Source organism: Emys orbicularis, chromosome 17 (assembly GCF_028017835.1).
Source record: "Emys orbicularis isolate rEmyOrb1 chromosome 17, rEmyOrb1.hap1, whole genome shotgun sequence".
Lineage (NCBI taxonomy): Eukaryota > Metazoa > Chordata > Testudines > Emydidae > Emys > Emys orbicularis.
In genome coordinates, this window is record NC_088699.1 from 17,347,725 (window position 1) to 17,367,584 (window position 19,860).

Sequence of the window (19,860 nt, forward strand, 5' to 3'; positions counted from 1 at the left end):
AGATTAGGGAAATTTGCACCCGTCTAACTACATTCAATGCTTAAAGTGGACTGAAAAAAGTGTGTGCGCGGGGGGGGGGGGGGTGTCTATTATTTCCTAAAGAAATGGAAGTAGCATCACAACTGCCTCTCCCCCAATCACCACATCTGCACCCCAGCCTCAACTCAGTTCCTTCTGCACTTCTAGACCTCTTCACCATACCCGTTCTGTCCTCCCTAAGGGTGGGACTGGGGGAGGGGAGAACTCTGCCTGCTTCTGCAGCAGCTCTGATTGACTGCTCTACCCCAGGCGGCGGGACAGTGGGGAAAGCAGCCAGGGCTGAAATGTGTGCCCCTCAGCAACCTGGCCAGAGCTTGAGAAATTTTATTTGCTGTGTCCTAGCACGCTTTAAGCACTGACTACATTGGAGTGGCTGCACCAGTGCAAATCCCTAGTATAGATGCACTGCACGTGTGCAATCCATGTTTTGCACTGGTGCAACATTGTCCACAACACAGGATTGCAACAGTATAGCTACATCAATTGCACCATGCGAAAATTTTCTTCTCTCTAGACAAACCCACAGAGTTGACCTCCTAAAGATCCCATATTTAATTTCCTTAAGGGAGACTCAGCTCCATTAAACTAGGGTGTGGAATGCGGAGAGTTGCTAAACATAGCATTATTATTATATACATGAGGCATAATTCAGCATGAGGAGTCAAACAGGACCAGTATTTTCTGACCAGATGAATAGCACTTTCGGCTGACCCCCATTAACAGCTTTCCCAAACATATCCGCACTGTGTTAGGTTCTAATGATTAAAGTTAACACACCACACCTTTCGCCACAGGTATGCAAAGGTGTTCCAAAATCATGATGTAAACCAGAAGAGCAATGTGCTTCTGTAGTATCGGTACTGTGACTAATAGGCTTGGCGGCTCTAAACACACAGTTCAAATTTTAGCTCATAAATAGACACTCCCTAGGAGAAGCGAGCAATGAAATGGCATGACAAATGCAGGTGACATATTTCTTTAAACTCCCCAGCAAAGATGGAATCATGTTTAAGAACCTGTGAGTTTCCAAATTGCACAGGGACATTCTCCCTCGGAGAAAGATGAGTAGATACTGGAGACAGCTGCAAGTTATTTTCAGAGACATGGTGGAGTGACAGTCGTTGCTTACAGTGGAAGAGATGGCCCTAACGATAAATTCCTAATCTGAACCCCGCAAAAACTTTTACAGCTGTTGGAAATCCATAACTGAATAATGAATACAACAAAAATCCTGGATCCAAACATCCCAGAACATTCTGGATCCATATCTAGATGCCAATTATACACCTGCCCACAAGAGTGCTCTACCCTACAATTTCGTGCGTTGCCAAATTAATTTAAAAAAACATTTTGGGGGAGATGAAGAAGGGAAAATATTTAGTGATGATGAAAGTTGCTCTGTTAACAATCTTGGAGAATGGGGTCTTCTGTAGAACATCTACAGTCCAGGTCCACAGAGATCAAATTTTTATATCTGATGGACATTTCGGGGTCCATGAACTGGGAGATCTTTGTCCAGCTCCTCAAGAAGACGTGTCCATGCCATACAAACTACCTCAACAAGCAGCACCTAGCCCCCTTGTTGGGAATGCCAGCACTCAGCAACATTCAGCAAAGTCTGAATGAGCCACTAAGATGAGCCAGAAACTGAGGGCCAGCCTGTTAGAAGGGTGCTGTCCATGAAAGACTGGCTCCCCTCTAGGACTGAGGGCATGCTAGGAACTTGTTCAGAGGCAACAGGTAACTTGTATGAGAAAAGGGAATTTAGCTAATATAGAAGTATAAAGCCTGAGGATGCATCTTCATGTTTATTTTCTGTGTAACTTGTACATGTTTGCTTTTCCTTACTCTTTCATCTCTGAATCTATGATTTTTCTATTAAATAAACTTTTTGTTTATTTTTTTTACCACTAGCTGGCTTCTATTGTGCAAACTGTATGGCGTGTATCCCCCAAAGCGAACTGATAACTGGGACAGGTTTCACTCCTTCGAGTGTGACGAACCATAAGGGAAAAGTCCGAGTATCTGGTAGTTAAGAACTCAGGGAGATGGATTTGTGGGGTAAGGGGGCGGGGCCTCAGGAGCAGAAGGGCTGGTGGCGTTCACCCTGCAAGGAGTCATAAGTGGGTGGAAGCCAGGGTGAGACCTTTATTCTTGCAGACTGGCAACTGGTGTCAGAACTCAATCTTAAGCCACCCAAAGTTACAGGTTGGATGTGGGTGTGGGTGGCTGGGTGGGGGGGTCTGAGGCTATGAGTTATCAGCACTGATGCAAAGCTATGAATTACCAACATTAACTTCTTTGTCTTAGACTTGCCAGGGCACACAGAGGCTTGGGTGATGGTCATTTGTGTGGCAGATGCACTTATAAACAACCCTCTCTCCCCTACAAATCAGCTCTCATGATCAGCCATGAGTCACATTCGCAGAGTGGCCTAGGGGAAGCTTTCACTGGAGCTGCCGGTTCTGTTTCCATCTGGTATATTTAGGCTTGGCAAAATTCAATTTTTTTGAAATAATTTCAACAGATAATATCAATGTTTATTTTTAAATTTTTTATGGATTTAAATTTTCCACAGTTGTGGGAAATCTGGGGGGGGTCAAACAATAAGGGGGTCAAATAATAATCAATGACAGCTGATATTGAGATTCAAAAATTTAAAGCCCATTAAAACACAAATGGTCAACATCACATATCAAAATATACAAAGTAAAATATCTTTACGTGAAACTAAGAAGTTCTCAAGCAGCATTTTTCTTACTTTGCCTTTCTGAACATTTCAATGATTATGAAAGGAACTGTTTTTTGATCAGTTTGGGTGGGTTTGGTGAAGTTGACCGATGTACTGATAAAAATCCATTCCTTCCAAGCTTAGGTATATTACAGAAAAGTAGTTTTCAGCACTCCTTGTCTTCCAAGCTGGCTAAAAAAGAGCAAGGCTGGAGTATGGGCATCTAGAGAGGTCTGTGTTTGAGTATGATTCTCAGCACTCTAATTAATGAGGTGTACAGCTCTGCACTCCCCTCTTCAGTCTCACTCCAGAAGCTTGAGTATTTCTGAAGAACCACGTATCCTCGGACTGGCCAGTGGCACAGAAAGACCTCTCTGAACACTGCTTTCCAGCAGCTGAAGCCCATTCAAATCTCCCCAAGGCTCAGCTTTTACGTACAGTAATTTATTCCTGCTCTAAGATTTCAGTCACATTTTATATTTAAGAGCATATTTCTAAAGGGTTAACAAATGACTACTAAATATTATAAGCATGTTACAGACATGAGCAGTACCTGTTCTAGATTACTGAGCTGTCAGCCTCTAACAATTGAGCCTTTAGAAACTACCCTTAAAACCAACGGTGGCTGATTTTTCTAGTCTCAATAATCTAAAATCAACACCTCAGTTTTAACCGATTTCGATTGCTTTAAGTATCCCAGCAGCTCTCAGTATCACGCACTTGTCTTTAGCACTCCCCCCTTTGGGAAAGTTTGGCTGCTATTAGTATCCCACCGGGAGAGGAAGGATTGCAGCAAGGAGAAAAGGAAGAAATTGTATTTAAATATAACAGTGAGGGAGGGAGATGAAGCTAAGTCCACTAGCCTCTGCTCTAATTGTTCCTAGTACTTGTTAATAGCTTTAGCTCTCCCTAGTGACTTGTTCAGTCACACTTGATTGAATACGGAGGGTTTTATTTGGAAATGTGCTTGAGATTCTGTCTGATTAAAATCCCCTCTAACTTGGTCAGATTTACACAATTAGTTAGTACAGAAAGATATCCAGTGAAAGGGAGCTTGGTGGGAAGTTCCCTCCTCATTACTTGCACCTTAGTCCAAGATGTTTTACAAATGGGTGTCTACAGGTATTGCTCAGTCTCTATTTAGGCACCTAATTAAGCATTCGGGTCTTCAAAAAAAATAAAAATAAAATAAAGTACTGTGCATCCCATAGTGCTTATGGGTCTATTCAAAGTCAACAGGAGCTGCTGCGTGCTCACCATTTACAAAAAACAGGCACCTATTTCAGTACCTGAATACAGACTTAGGGCTGAGAATTTCAAAGCTGCTTAAGGGATGTCCAATTTCCATTCAGATTTGAAAGTCTCAGCCTTGGAAGCCTGACTTCAGGCACCCATTGTTGAAGGTCTTGGTTTTAATGCAGAAGACCTCCATCTCCCCCATTTCTAACCTATCTGGAGCCTTGGAGACTTTGCCTTCACTTTTCAGATATTTTCAGGTAACAAAAGCCAGGCTATCAGATAGTCAAAATTTTTCATGGGCCTATCCTACCAACTTGATTGACAATTAAAGAGGCCTAACCTTTTTCCATGGCAATGTAACAATCCATGAGTAACCTTATTTCACAATAAAGACAAACACCGAGATGACATGATATCATTGTTGTATCATCATTTTGTTTCATAGGACACCTGCAGTAAGCTCCTTTCCCAACCTGGTCCTGGCATCCTGCAGTTAAGAACCCACCTGCTCTTATCCCCACCTCAGACAACTGGCTTCCATTTCACTTGATCTTCTCAACCTAGGACCACAACTACTGAAGTTTAATGCCTTCTCCTGACGCTTTATAGGACATGCTAAAAGTTAACAGATAAGACGACTGGACAGATGGGCTCAAATGGTGAGAGACATTGTACACTCCACCACGTCACACACTCCGTATCCAAATCCCATTTACTTCTCCAGAAAGCTTAGGAACAGGAGCACATGGCGCTGCAAGGCCATCGCAGTCTAGCAAACGGCTTTCCCTTCCAAACTCATTTGGCCAAGTCAGGCTTCCACAGTGTTGAAACGCAGCATGCAATGCCATCGATAACGAAATGCTGCATGCTGGGAAGGCGTGCATCTGTCTCATCACCATCATTAAAAGGGCCACATGAGGTTTATGGGCATTTTATATTTACTCACTCTCCCCTGTAACATGCATTTAGACGCTTACAAGCATTTCTTTCCTTGCCAATTCAGTCCTGTTTAATTTAAGGAACATTTCCCCCTCCCTCCCATCCATCCCCTTAATTTTTTGAACGGGGCTGAAATGAACAATGATAAAAATTATTTATAAAGCACTCCCTAGCACTTAGTAAACATTCAAGTGGATAGGACTGACAGACACTCCAGCACCTTATGCAATATGACATCTCGGGTTGTGCACCATCAAGCACAGTTCTGAGAATCCACAACGGCTGCAGCAGGACACACAAAACACTGATGTTATAGGTCTCACAAAAATAGAGACCGCTTTAAAAATGTATCCTGGTTGGCAATGAATTCAACACAAACACACCCACCCACACACACCGAGCTTCCCCATTGAATAGCTCAATCAAGTCTAGAGGTCTTTGCCCCACCAGACAGCTTAAGAGCTGAGATGGGATGATTTTTGCTCCTTTAAACGTCAGCCACCTTTTCTGTAACTGGAACTGACTGGCTAGCTTTCCCATTGTTCAACTAATAGAAACACATACAGGGACATGCACAGGGATTTATTTATTCACAGAATGGGACAAAGATACTTAAGACTGCAAAGCTCTTCAGGGCAGGGTCTGTCTTTCTGTTGTGTACGTACATTGCCTAGCACAACAGGATCCCACAATTTCAGTTGGAGCCTCTAGCTGCTACCAAGATACAAATAATAAATGAAGAATAATCAAATATAACCATGTCCATTTAGAGAGACAGGTTCTGATCCAACAACTCCCATGAAAGACAGTAGAAAAAGTCTCACTGATTTCCATGGTAGCTGGATCAGGCCAACAATGCACAGACTTCATGGGGATGTCCTTTACGTGTGCCAAACATTTTTCAATAGCCTAAACATCCAACATCTTCCTAAACAGAGAGGGGAGATGCGTGCACACGCACGCACATGCACAGAGCCACCTCCTCGGGTCCCTACTCAGTTTTTACTCAGCCCTCATGCAGGCCTGTTGAAGTTAACGAGAGTTTGCCAGAAAAAGGACTCTCGGATCCAGCCCAGGGCGTGCGCAAGTCTCCTCTAGCAGTGTTCTTTCTGTCAGGCTCACCCAGAAGGATGCCTGAGCTCCGATTAGCAATCCTGATGTCTCAGTGCTGACTGCTGTCTTCATTACCATGAGCTGGCAGCGGCAATGGAAGCCTTTGCAGCAGCGTGCATGAGTTATGCTTACAGTGATACTGAACGATAGAGACATCTCCTCTGATTTCAGCATCCACGACGTTAGTTTCCGCATCCCAGGATATTAGACAAGCTAATGAACCCAAGAACAGAGAGCAGAGGGCAGCAGATGCACTGTTATGAACAGAACAGTATTGTACATGCAGTAAAATCCATTCAGATTTATTTCAAAGGTTTCAGTAGGACATGGTGCTGTTCTGCCTCTACCAACCAGGGAGCTGATATTCTGAGCAGGCAGTCAGGCTCCCATAGAGTGCTCCAGGCCCCTGGAGGGGAGAGGAGAGCCAGTGCTGTTCAGGAGAGACAGCAGAGATGGGAACTGTTACTTGATAACAATTGATAGGGATATTCTTTTTGATAATTTTGTCTACTTTATTTTTTGTAGCAGAAATGAGCTCACCTTCCAATGAACTCCGCTGTGATGTGAGGTGGAAATTCAGGGCTTTGGAGCTACAGCTGCACTCGAGACACCTTCATCACCAGCTGTCACGTCTTGGAATGCATCGCATGCTCCCGAATGCATGGACAAGGGGGTAAGGTGAGGCGAGAACACAACTCCTCCCCTGCTAAAAGCAAAGGGGGGCTGCCCTCCCTCTCCCCAACTTGGGCAAACAGTGCTCCCTCACAGCTCTCCCTCCTCCTGGATTGGTGCTGTGAGAGTTCCCCTCCCCTTTCCATCTACTGTAACCACTGGGGCCAGTAAGGGGTAGAAAAGGAGCACAGGATGGGTGAGAGACAGCTGTATGGCTCAGAGGTCGGCAGTGCTCTCCTGCATCGGTCAACTCTAACCACTTCTTCCCTGTGGTAACTCTTGCTTCTTTCCCCCACCTAGCAAAGTTGAGAGGTGCAGTGGGGTAAGTGCCCAAAGATAGGGTGACCGTATTTCCCAAAGGGAAAATGGGACACTGCGCAGGTCTGGCTCAAGCCCTCTCCCCCTGTGGGGCTGGGGTCGCCCAAGCCCTCCCTGACACTTGTGCAAGGCTGTCGCTGCACAAGGCCGTCACTGTTTGCTCCAGCCCTGTCTGGTCCTCTCGCTCCCGCATGAGGCTGTCATTGCTTGCTTGCCCCTTGCAAGCCCCTTGCCCCCCCCCCCCGCCAGCACCCCACATTTTGACGAAAGTGGACATTTCTCCTGTTTGCTCTTGCCAACTGATTACATCAACAAAAGGAAACGGGGCAAACGCCTACTTTTGGGAAAAAAGTCGGGACGGCTGGGACAGGGCTTAAAGAAGGGACTGTCCTGGTCAAAATGGGATGTATCACGCCAATTACTCAAAGCTCAGCCACACTTATTTGTGCAAACCTCCCAAGCACAGCTTAGCTTGTGGTATTCTGGCCAGAGCCAGTCCTAGAGGAGCTGGCCCCAGCCAAACCTCTGTGCCTGGAAGCGACAGAAGTAAATGTGAGCCTCTTCCCTCACCTTTTAAAAAAGGAAGAGGACAGAAGGTGTAGCAGTGGGAGAGAGGAGTGAGTGGCAGCCACCTAGAGGAACTGAAGAAAATGGCACTCTCTGGTTCCTTCAGGAATTCTCACACTTCCTGTAAAAATATGCAAGACAGGCTCTGATTTTGGCACATCTGGGTCTAGTCCTAGCTGGCACCAAGTAGTCAAGAGGCAGCCATGAAAGTGAAGAGAGAACTCCAGCTCAACAGGACAGGGTTTCATTTGAGAGAGTTTGGGGTATTAATTGTAGATGAACCAACATATCCATGACAGCTACCAGTAAGTCCCCCTCTGGAGGAAAGAAACCATCTCTTCCCAGCAGAAAGCATTTAGACAGGACTCTTTCTATGGGGTGGGTAAGGTCAGTAGTAGATTTTACCTTTCCCCTGAGCAGTTAAGCTCTAAACAGACATTTCTTATCATAGGCTCATCCCTGCAAGGCTCGAACACCAAGCTGTGGCTACCAAAATACTGCGGAGCCAACTTACAGCCCTTGTCCATCAGCACCTGAATTACCTTTAGCACAGACCCATTTAACAGCTGTGCAAACTGACAAGGATCTAAAGCTAGTCAGGGGACCAGGTACAGCATAGCCACAGCTCCCAGACTCCAGATACAAAGCTGCATTAGGAATCTATTTCGCCTGCCCTCTGAAACAGACTTCAGCTTCTATACAGTGGTACACAACCATTCCATCAATTCAATGAGACTTCAGTGAAAACATCCAGTCCCCTTTAGACATACAAAAAATGTCTTAGTGCTTTTAGTTTTGCTTGTTTCTGCTTTTAAATCTGAGGATTTATTTTACTCAATAGTACCTAACACACATTAGGTATATATTTTATGAGGCAACACATGCCAGAATGCTGTAGAGGGCCTGAGATTTTTCTTTGCTTCCAAGGAACCTAGTTTTATTTTTTTACACTGAAAAATTTTCTGTCTCTCTTTCATCTCCCCTTGAACTAAAAGGACCCGAAGTAAGCCAGGCATGTTTCAAAGCCATGATTTTATGAAGCACTGAACACAGACGGATTTTTGCTTTGGCTGACATTTAGTTCCACAGGGGTTTGTTCCTTCCCTTTTTTCAGGGCCAAATTCAGAGTGAACGCACGCAACGAAGGTACCTATCAGTAAGTTAGTGTAATTTACCTGCAGAGGGAGAAGAAGCTGGGTTGATTCTGTCTTAGATATTTTTATAGCATCTGCCCTACTATACAACAAGAACATTTAAGCACTGAACCAACCAACAGGAGGGTGTTAGAGGCTGGAAGATTCAAGACCTCCTTGCTTTATCTCACAGTCCTCTGTTGGTTGCTCTTCCTGCTCCAACCTCCTCTTCCCTTAGCATTTAATTCACACAGACTTAACGATGTGCAACTCACACCAGCTCCAAACTGACATCACCTCTGAAAATAGCCCATTATTTTCTGCCAAGTCAACAACAGTTTGGGCCTCAGGTCGGAAGAGCAGTCCACAGCCTCAGGGCCAGGCACAGATTATAAAAAGAATTCGTGGCCCTTGTGCTACCTGAGCCTCCAGAAGCAGATGTGATCCAGCAAATCCTTCTTGTTTGCTAAGCTAGGTAACAAAAGGCAGGCAAACAACCCTCGAATCAATTGACCTGAAGTTTGCTCCTCCAGGTGTTCTAGCTTGTTCCCCTGTCAACCAGCATTGTCACAGCCTAATCTGGTTTGAGCCTCGTTTATACATAATCCCCTTTCATCCTGAAGGAGCCCCAAATGCTTAACTACACACACACCCCACTGGGATCATTTTGCCCATCTCTGAAGTACAGCCACCATTAAGGAGAGGTGAGCTTTACTCAAGCCATGTGTATGGAAAACATCACAGCACTGTAAAATTCTGAGAGCACTTCGCAAGCTTTCCACGCCTATGCACCTCCTCACTTTAAGAAATCGTAGCTGTCTGCCCACCAGAGAGCTGTGAAGGGAGGTGTGGGAGGCCAGCATGAAAGGGGGAAAAATACAACTCTTCAAGCCTTCCGCAGAGACAGAACTCTGGACAAATGAGGCAACCATGAGAGCTCTTAGTCTGACTAACAGAGACAGTCGGGGTCCCAGCAGCCACATCCAAACACTCAGAAGATCCAGCACAATCTGATTACTCCTGATAACTAAGTGGCTTCAACTCAAGTTATTTAGAAAGAGAACAATGGAGCAATCACAGGTTTCTATGGCCTCCTGATGAAACACCATAAGGCAAGGCAGCCCAGGGAGGATCCGCCCCAGATATATATAGGGCAATCAGACATATAATTAATCAAAACACTATCCAAAAAGAAGACTGACTTTTGCCATAGTCATTAATCAGTGATCACAGTGCCAGGCAAGGGGGTTGGAGAAATATTTACCTCTTCATGTGGAATGAAAATATAACGACTGGAACCATGTTTTGGTAGAGGAGCTCTGGGGGGCCTCTTGTGTTCAGTAAGCACCTGAATGAAAGGTTTGTCTTTGAGCCCCAGGACAGCTCACTCAGGTTTTTAAGTCTGCATGTTGTCATTTTATTACTGAGCCTGAACCAATACCCTGAAGGGGTTTTCCTCAAACACTCACCAAAAATGCCAAAAATGGTTTGCAGGTGAAACTGCTATGACTTGCACGTGCACAGGGACAGGACTACTTAAAGGGCATGCACAAAGGACTTGAATTTTTAGTGGGTGTTTGCACCTGCAAAGTGCAGGCACAGGTACAGACGTGTTTAATTCTGGGCAGGGAGTCGAACCAAAACCGAACCGGCTTAAACCAGTACCGATCCTGAACTCTACTTTTGTCCTACTTGCTGAACCTCAACTGGAACTGAACTGGGGGGGGGGAAAGTTGGGTTACCGCTTCAAATAAAGGTTCAGCATTTTTAAGCGCAATATTTTAGAACACTACGGTAATCTTATTTTCAACAAGACAAAAAAAATAACAAATAGTTACGTGATGGCTACCAGAGAGGCCTGCCCCGGTATACTGAGATGAGAATGAGAAGAAAACAAGGCCAGCCACAAGAGTAGGGAGGGAGAGAGGAAGCTTAGGAGCTGCTTGCACACCACATGAGGCAGCAGGATGACCCAGAGATAGATGGACCATCTCTGAGACACCCTCCTGAGGACAGAAGTGGTGGAATGCTTCCTGGTCCCAGAAGTTAACAATAACTTGTCCAGCCCAGCTCCCCAACCCTTCTCCCCCTTAGATTCCCTCCTCCCACCCACCGCCAGCCCCGGGGACAGCTCCTCCCTCCAGTTCCTCCACTTGACCCAGGGGCCCATGCACCAAATTCAGATTTATCCTCTCACAGAGCAAACATTAGAAAATGTTATTTTAGTTTTCTCAAACAAACTGTTCATAGAAAAAAATAATTATGTTTATTTGACAACACAGAAGCACTAGGAAAACTCATGTAAAGTTAAAGTTCATAAATAAATGGCCAAAAAGCAAAATAGTTTCAATTTTAAGTTTCAACTCTCCTTGAGTTTACTTCCGCTGAGATTGAAATTTGATCTGAACCGGTTGAAACCGGTAACCGAGCCATTTATAAAAAAAAAATCAGACCTAAACCTGAACACACTGAACCTGAATCAACCCAAAATAACCACCATTTTGACTCCCTGATTCTGGGCATACACAAGTGGAGGCAGACCGGAGGCCGGCCTGAACATTTAACCATATACAAGGAGCTTGCTATCTGCTTCCTTTATGTCCAATTTTCAGTCAGCAATGAATATTTATGAGGCAGACACCATAAAAGCCCTTTAACAATCCAGTGGCCTCATTTTTCATGGGAGCTGTAAGGTGCTCGGCACCTCTGAAAGGCAGGCCCCTTGTATTTACAGTTAACATGGTAAAGACTATGTAACCATAGGGATGGGTGCTTAGTAGTGTTATTCATGACATTGTGGTAGCATGCACCATGCAGTCGACACTTGCAGAACAGAGAAAGGCAGTTTGCTATTTTCACTGAATGGCTATTGTTTCTTGCCTACTTCAGTATTTCTGTTGTCACCACATAAAGGAATTTTCTATGCCGTATTTCTATGGGCTCAGGCTGTGCCAACTTGCTGCTTCTCGACGGGTGTTTTCACGTCAACATGAACGTGGGCAATCTCCTCTGCTCACAGTAGATTCGCTGCTGCTTGTATTTAAACCAGTGAAGGGATCTTCATATTTTAAACCACCATCCCATCCCACTCTCACTTCTCTCCCTTCTTTAAGAACCTCCAGTGTTTTCTCCTTAAGCTAATGTTAGAAGCCAATGATCATAAGCTGGGAAGTTACTGTATAAATAAGAACTGCACATACTCTTCTCGGACCTCTTATCATTGCTATTTCAAAGAGTCACCTTGTGCAAGCTGGTGTGACTCACCTGTTAAATTTCAGACCTCCTGCCAGGGGAGTGAAGTGGCAGCAGGACTGTTTTCAGTATGACCCAGGATCTCTGTCCTGTTGCTGCAGCCCTCAGATATACTGGTTTAAACAATGTCCTCCCACTGGCTGTAGAGTCTACGCTGGAGGTAGATCTCCTGGCTTACAAGAAAGGCTTATGGTAAAGCTGAAGATCACAGTGGAGTTTGGGCAGGGAATCAGAGATGACTCCGAACTTTTCCAGAATTTGGGGTTGTTTGGATCCAGGGTTTTTGTTTGGGCCCAGATCTAGTGGTGACTGCAATCCAGAATTAATGAGTCTGCACACGGAACACATGCAGCTCAGGGTATTTCCTGCTCCTGTTACTTAACGTTTAGAGTTGTATCCTTGTTTTACGGCAGCACTCACTCTTTCTTAGACTAACAATAATCCCACATCCACACTGAGCTACTGGTTACTCTTTGAGGAGCATCTGTAGTAATCCATCTTTGGAGCTAGTCTGACAAATGCAGTGGAATGAACCAAACCCCATGAACTGAAACTCCACTCCCAAGTATATACAACTCCAGTCCAGTGCTTAATTTATCTGACTCCAGTCCTCTGGACTATGGGTTATGAAGCCCACTCAAGACACTTGATTAGAAACTTTAGGTGAATGAGCGCAGAGTGCAAACTGTTTGCAGGCAGGAAAGCCTTTCGCCTGTTGGCTCCTTCATGAAGGGTATAATGGCTTAACGCTGTTGCCATGTCCTTTCTGGCTTACAACAAAGGGGCGACAACAATAACTACCTTTTTGCTATAACCACAGTTGCTTTCACAGCATGTTTCGAAAGAAAACCAAAAGAAACCGGACGTTTGGGCTGCTGGGCTCAAAATCGCAGCATAGATGTTCCTGCTCAAACTGGAGCCCAGGTTCTGACACTGGGTGTGTGTGTGTGGGGGGGGGAGGGGCGCGAAGGTCTTGGGAGCCTAGCCTCCAGCATGAGCGGGACACCTACACTGCTATTTTTAACCCTGCAGACCGAGCCGCATGGGCTCTGAGATGTGGCGCCACGGGGGGGGAGGAGGGGGGGGAGGGGAGAAAGAGGGGGTTCTTTGCAGTGTAGACATTACCCTAAAGGCTTCTACGCTTGGCCCTATGATTTATGGGGGCTTAGAAATGCCGTCCTTTCCAAGTGGATGTTAAGGTGAGCAAATCACAGGTGTGACTTCCACCACTTCCACGGATGTGGCAACCGCTGTATTAGAAACGGCACAGCACGCCTGTCATCCTCGGGGTGTGACCACGGCACTGCAACCTCTGGAATGCAGCTGAACAGAGAGGATGAATGGCTGGTCCCTAGGGAAATCCGTCTGCGGCTCCCCTAGCTGTGATTTATCTCTCCAGGAATGCTGCCACCTGCAACAATTAAGCTTCCTCTGTGGTATAATTTAAATGAGAGGGTTCTTTTCTCAAGCACTCCCAAGCCTTTGTTGTTTTGCAGTATCCTTGACAGGCAAGAAAACAAACAGACTGACATGGCCTCATTTACTGTAGGCTGAAACAGGGAGCATTGTGAAATGTATCGAAAGCTATCTTTGACTTTCCAAAATTAGGTGAGCCGGAGGATCCTATCATCAATTCCCCAGAGAGATAATTTAATAGAGAAAGGAGCTGACGCCGTACTAATCTAAGTCCTATCATTCACCTTCACTGCCTTTCAGGGAAACTGAGCCAGGGTGGTTATTCAAAATCTGTGTCTAAACTCCATCTGCCCAGCATTTTGCCATTCTATATAATCTGTTCATGCCGAGTTAATGATAACTTGCCATTGTTTGTGCAAAGAGGGGGCAAATGAACCAATATTTGATTATGGATAGTTTTTTTATTTCTGTAAACTCTCCCTTAAAATAAAGCCTACACATCAATTTGAACATGTGTCTATATGTGCTTCCCCTAGGATGTTTATGTGATTCACAGGACCAGGGAAGAACACACTTCACTTTCAAAGAGACATGTGACCACAAACATTATATACTTTATTACACAATACCCTATGTGGCATCTACGGGGCATCTCATGTCCATATACACTGTGGTGGGGAGTTTGGAACAGGATCCCGTTATATTCAGTACACTCTGCAGAATTCCTTTGCTTATATTCCCGGACCCCACGCAGATCTTACCTGCTCAGTGATGAAGGAGCTTGAAAAGGTGATAGCTGACCAGAAGAAGATCCCGCAGCTGAGAATGATCTTCCTATTGAAGCGGTCACCAAGGTAACCAAATATAGGTGCTGCCACCATGAAACTACAGATGAAAACTGCAGAGGGGAGAAAAGCAGGAGGACATTTAATAAACATCAGGCAAAAAATATGAAAACTAATTTTCTGCAAGCCAAGCCCTCTGGAGAGTAGTTCCGCCTAATTAGATGTTCTGCAGCCCTGCTTACCAAGTTAGGCAACCCGATAGGCCTGGAAAGCACAGTGTCCATATGCAAACAGACTTCTCATTCCCAGAGAAACTTCGGACCAGTGAACTGGGGTTACTTTTCACAACACTAACACCCCTCAGAGTCTGCTGCAAGCTTACAATTGAGGGATGGGCAAAACAGGGACGGGATAAATCAAAAGCCTCTGCTCAAACCTCAACAAGAAGCTGACACAAAGGTTTGAGAGCATTCAGATATAGTGTATAGATGCTGGCCCCCTTGTTGACTCTCTCAGCAGAGGACCTGGGTGAAACACCCCATGGAGACTCACCCTTAGAAGCAGCCTTTTAAGGCCGTGTGAGAGACGTTTTCACTACCATTCCCCTAGCTGCACCTGCGTTTTCACTACCATTCCCCTAGCTGCACCTGCTGTGTGGCTCAACATAGGGCTCCACCCTCCAGGTCACCAACCAGGACCTCAAGTCACTTTTCTTTAAATTTTTGCCTGACCCAGCATTATATACACCAGTAAGTAACTATTCCACTACAGGGCATAGTTTTGACTTATAAGGCTCTAAATGGCGTGGGACTTCTTTATCTGAAAGATTGCCTTTCTCCACATGCCATTCTGACTCAGTTACTGTCAGCTGAGGTACCACTCATATAAGGTAGGAGGCAGCTGGCAGAGTATTCTCTGCAAGGACTTCTCAGCTTGGGAACTCATTCCTCCACCCCAAAATAGTACTTGGGTCTTGTCCATGTTAGATCTAGGGACACCAATACAAACACCTAATGTAGGTGCACTTAAACTAGTTTACACACCGCTTGTATCAATTTGGCTATTAAAGAGACTTATGTTAAAATCTATACAAGCAAGGTTTAAACCAGCATGTGTCTACATTCGGGATTTGCACTGTGCAGCTACAGTGATTTTTACATCCATTTAGGCACAGCAGTACAATTCTTCTAACACAGTGTTCCTTAACCTTTTGGATACCAGGGACCAGCTTGCTGCCTTCCTAAACTCTGTCAGGGAGACCTCATGGACCAGTCGTTGAGAAACACAGTAAAAGACCCTAGTTTATTGACATCCAGAGCATGCTGCAAGGCCCATGTCTTTCTTGAGCTGACAGAAACTGGGTGGGTTCTGGTGGCAAATTAGAGAGACTGGAAATATGTATTAAGGGTTATAAATCATATTAATATTGGGTGGCTGCTGGCAGACAAGGTGGGTTTTCTGGCATTGTTTATTTGTAGCGTTCTTATTTTTAAAATGCTAAGAGGAGCATGTAGAGCAAAGGATAAGTACTCCTTCTAATGAAATGCGTGTATAAACAAAGTAATTAAGGGATTTTCACGGTAATAGGAGATAATATCCTAAACAATGTGTATAATGCTGGACCATAGGACGCTGTTTTTGAAGATATACGTGTACCTTTTTACATACTAAAATTCCAGAACCATCAAATAAAAACAAAAATACATGTATGTCAGTCGATGTCCATATTTTGCAATCCATACAATGGTACTTTATATTTTATCTCAACTTTTTATATTTCCTGTAGTAAGTAACATCATAACGCAAACATGTATCGTGTATGTAAATAAAATGAAGGAGTAATTCAAAGATAGAAAAACTAGATAAAAAAGAAATAGAAGTAAATGCAAGATTATACCCATGTTCCCATTTCATTTGTAGTGACAAGCCACCACTTTGCTATATGGACAATATACAAAATCTCACACTAGATACATGGAGCCTAGTTTGGCAGTCCCTGCACAAGCAGAACTCCCAGTGGAATGTACTATTTTTGCTGGAATAAACTCTTTTCACCAGTAGATCTCAAAGTGCTTTACAAAGGGAAGTCAGTATCATTATCCCCATTTTACAGATGGGGAAACTGAAGCATGAGCGGGTCATGGTTTGCCCAAGGTCACCAAGCAGGCCACAGCCGGGAATAAAACTCAGGTCTAGCTACTCAAGTGTAGCTACTCAAGCTGTGCGTTCAGTGAAGGATTTGCCCTGTACTGAACTCCGCTTAGAGGGTTTGACTCTGCAAGGTGCTAACCTCAATCCAGCAAGGCACTTAAGCATGGGCATAATTTAAGCATTTGAATAGTCACTAATCAAGTGACTAAGTGTTTGCTGGATGGGGCCGACAGTGGTCAGCACTTTGCAAGCTTGAGCCCACAATGAACTTGGATCTCTAGGGAGAGAAGATCGGTTTACAATGAAACAGAAGAAGATGACAAATCCAAAAAGGATCAGTGTGCTGATTGCAGTTCCAGGTTGAGTGACCCTCTCCCTTGGAATCACACTGCAATTCATTCATCCCAGATTCAGAGAGTCTGCCATTTTTATTCAGACAACAAAATAGAAAAAACTAAAGCAAGCTTCCAAAGAAACCCTCAGCCCTGCATCTCACTTGATTCAGGTACCGAACAGCCTCATCAAGCCACCTTTGGGGCATTTAGGGCCTGATCCAAAGCCCACAGAAGACTGGGACTCATGACACCTGGATTGTATTCCCAGCTCTGCCACTGGCTTGCTGGATAACCTTGGGCAACTCTTTTCTATTGGCTGTAATGAACTCTGGATCACACCCCTAACATCTAATTCTAACATCTGCGTACAAGCAGAAGACAAGATCCAATGTGCATTCAAATATCCTCTTCCCAACTCACCCAACATCTCCCAGTTCCCCACCAATAAATAACAATCCCCTTGCTACTCATGGATCCCTGGAGGAACATGATGTTGGAAAATTCTCTTCTGAACCAAGCTGAGAGCTATATCACAGGTAAAAAGCTGACTTCACAGCTCCACAAAGGAGTAAACAAAGGGACAACAGAAACCAATAAATAATAGATATCTGAATAAAGCTGTCACAATAATAAATTTAATTTGCATCAGATTATTTATGACCCAAATATGCATCAAAGCACTGATTGACTCTTAAGCAAATGCAGAAAATGATGGCTATGTGATCTGTCAAGCGGATCTGCCTGTTAGATGTGTGTCCCACAAATCAATTTTTGCGATTGCTCCTGCATATGACAGATGAGGTTCCTGAGCAGGACAGACAGGTTCAAAAATAACAAAACGTGACTCTACACAACTTACAAACTAGGACAGGAAAGCAGAGGAGAATGAATCCAGGGCACCTCACTGGGCAGAAGGGAAACCTGAATTACTGTTCCAGATCTGTGTCTCACTCTGGAACCTGGCCCAGGTCTCAGTGCTAAGTAACCCTCATGGCAGGAAGGATTTTAGCCCCCACAAAGAGCTACTGCAAGGGGGAACATGAGGGTAATTTGCAGGGAAAGGAAGATAACTGGTCTGTAACACAAAATAAAGAGCTCAGCTCTCATGCTAGCCCCTCCTCATTCCTATTTCCCTCTCCGGCTCCCCGCCCCTTACACAACAGCTTTCACCTCAGACCACCACACTGCAGCCACTGATTGTTTACATTAGAGAGAGGACAGTGACAAAGAACCTTCATGAGTCAAATGGCATTTCGTTACCCTCCTCCCAATGAGCAGCTCCTCTTCTCATTTGCAATTCCTGCCCTTTCAGAATAGAATCAACTGCTGAAAAGAGAGGAAGCGAGATGGCACAGAGCCAGGCACCCAGTGGGGTTCAGGATGAGCTGCTCAGAAGGTACAGTGGGACGGTCAGCGCAAACCCATAGAATAGAGGGGTACAGGTAATGTGGGTTGACAGCCATTATGTAGGCTGAGAGGTGGATTACTCTCAGCGAAGGACCTAAAACAGGGCCACGCAAAGCGGCCAACGCCCAGCTCCGGGATGGAGTTGACGTGTGCGCCGGCAGAAGCAAAGCAAGCCCCTGAGCAGTGGATGAATAAAAATACATTTAATAAATGCCTCCCAGAGGAAGGCTCTTTTAAACACAGGTGTTTTCGAAAGGGGAACGCATTTGTCTTTACCCCTCCTTCTACGTCACAACTAAAATGCCTACTGTGGTGAAAACACAGGAAGAGTCTAATTGCCTAAACCGGATGGCTCAGTATCTATTTCTGCCTCTGAATGCCTGACCCGCCCTGAGACAGGTGGGCCAGCACGCCCAGCAATCTTCCCGTATGTGGTTGGAATTATAAAAATTATATCTTTGAAAAAATAGAAGGGCAAAGCATCGTCCCTGGGCTGCATTGCCTACTTCATGCACCGTTGCCCCCGAGTGCTCAGTCAGTCATTCTGGCCAGCAAGCTGCCATTCAACTCACACGTTCCTCCCTCAGGAAATAACCAGCTGCCCGTTTGCTCCGTAGAAAAGAAAAAGCCCAGACACTTGAGACAAAGGGCGGGAGGGAGAGAAAAGAGAGGAAGTGCAGAATTTAGTGTCTTATAGCCATGAAATCCTCCTGGAACTAGACCCATTGTTTTCCCGCTCAATAAAGATTTGAGCCCTGTGGTTGCACCCTGTAATGATGGCCCTAGAAGAACCTGCTGGTGAGAAGGCCAAACATCAGCTTTCCACATCCTCACTCTATTCCTATAGCACTGCCTGCTTTGCCACGCTCGCTCCCTCCCTTGGGATGGACCAATCCTTTCAGGCTTGTGGGGTCCACAATAGCATGTGCTCTGTATGACAGAGGGGAAGATGGGGCTCTTCAAAGGAACAAGGCAGAAGCTGCATTTGCTCAGTTACTGACAAGCTGCTAGGCTCCCACTGCGTCTGCTAGGAATAAAAAAATCCAGCCAGGCTTACAAGGGTTGTTTTTCCATCAGGGATCATTTTAAAAGGCTCCGTTTCAACTCAAAATAGTTTTCTTTCTCCAAGCCGGGATGCTTCCTATAAAAAGTGGCCACTATGTTAGAAAATTCAATCGGCATGGAGCAGTGTATTTACTACTAACTGAGTGCTGACAGTACACTTGGCTCTCTGGACGGCAAAGCCAGACAGCCTCTGCCCCAAGGGACATGCAATCTAAACAGAAACAGAGACAGATGCGCTGTGAGGTTGTTCATAGTTTCCCAAGAACAACATATTTCTAAACAATGGGAACACCGGAAACACCCAGTGTCTTTCTAGGCTCTGATAATATACAGATATATATAAGCACAATCTTTCTCTGCATCTGCAATGGCAAATAAAGTTCTTACCATCTACGCAGCCAGCCCCGCTGTCTTGAGGGCACTTTTGTTGAATACTGCATTATTCATGGTTGCTTTATTGGTATAATAATATCACTTAGCACATACATAGCACTTCTAATCTCAAAGCACTTTTCAAAGGAAGCTGAATATCATGAACTCCATTTACAAGATGAGGAAATTAAGATCCAGCGAGAGGGGATGGGACTTGCCCAAAGTCACCCAACAGGTCAGTGGCATAGCCAGGAAAAGAATCCAGATCTCCCGAACCCCAGTACAATGCCCTACCCATTGAACTGCACCTACACAGGAAGGCAAAT

General features: G+C 44.9%; 1 protein-coding gene across 1 annotated transcript in view; it reads right to left on the reverse strand.

The window, feature by feature from the left end:
• Positions 1-19,860, reverse strand: part of SPNS2 (SPNS lysolipid transporter 2, sphingosine-1-phosphate) — a 140,892-nt gene that overhangs the window by 39,538 nt on the left and 81,494 nt on the right. The window contains exon 3 of the mRNA XM_065418434.1: positions 14,181-14,317. Coding sequence (XP_065274506.1) covers positions 14,181-14,317 — 137 coding nt within the window. The remainder of the gene's footprint in view (positions 1-14,180; positions 14,318-19,860) is intronic.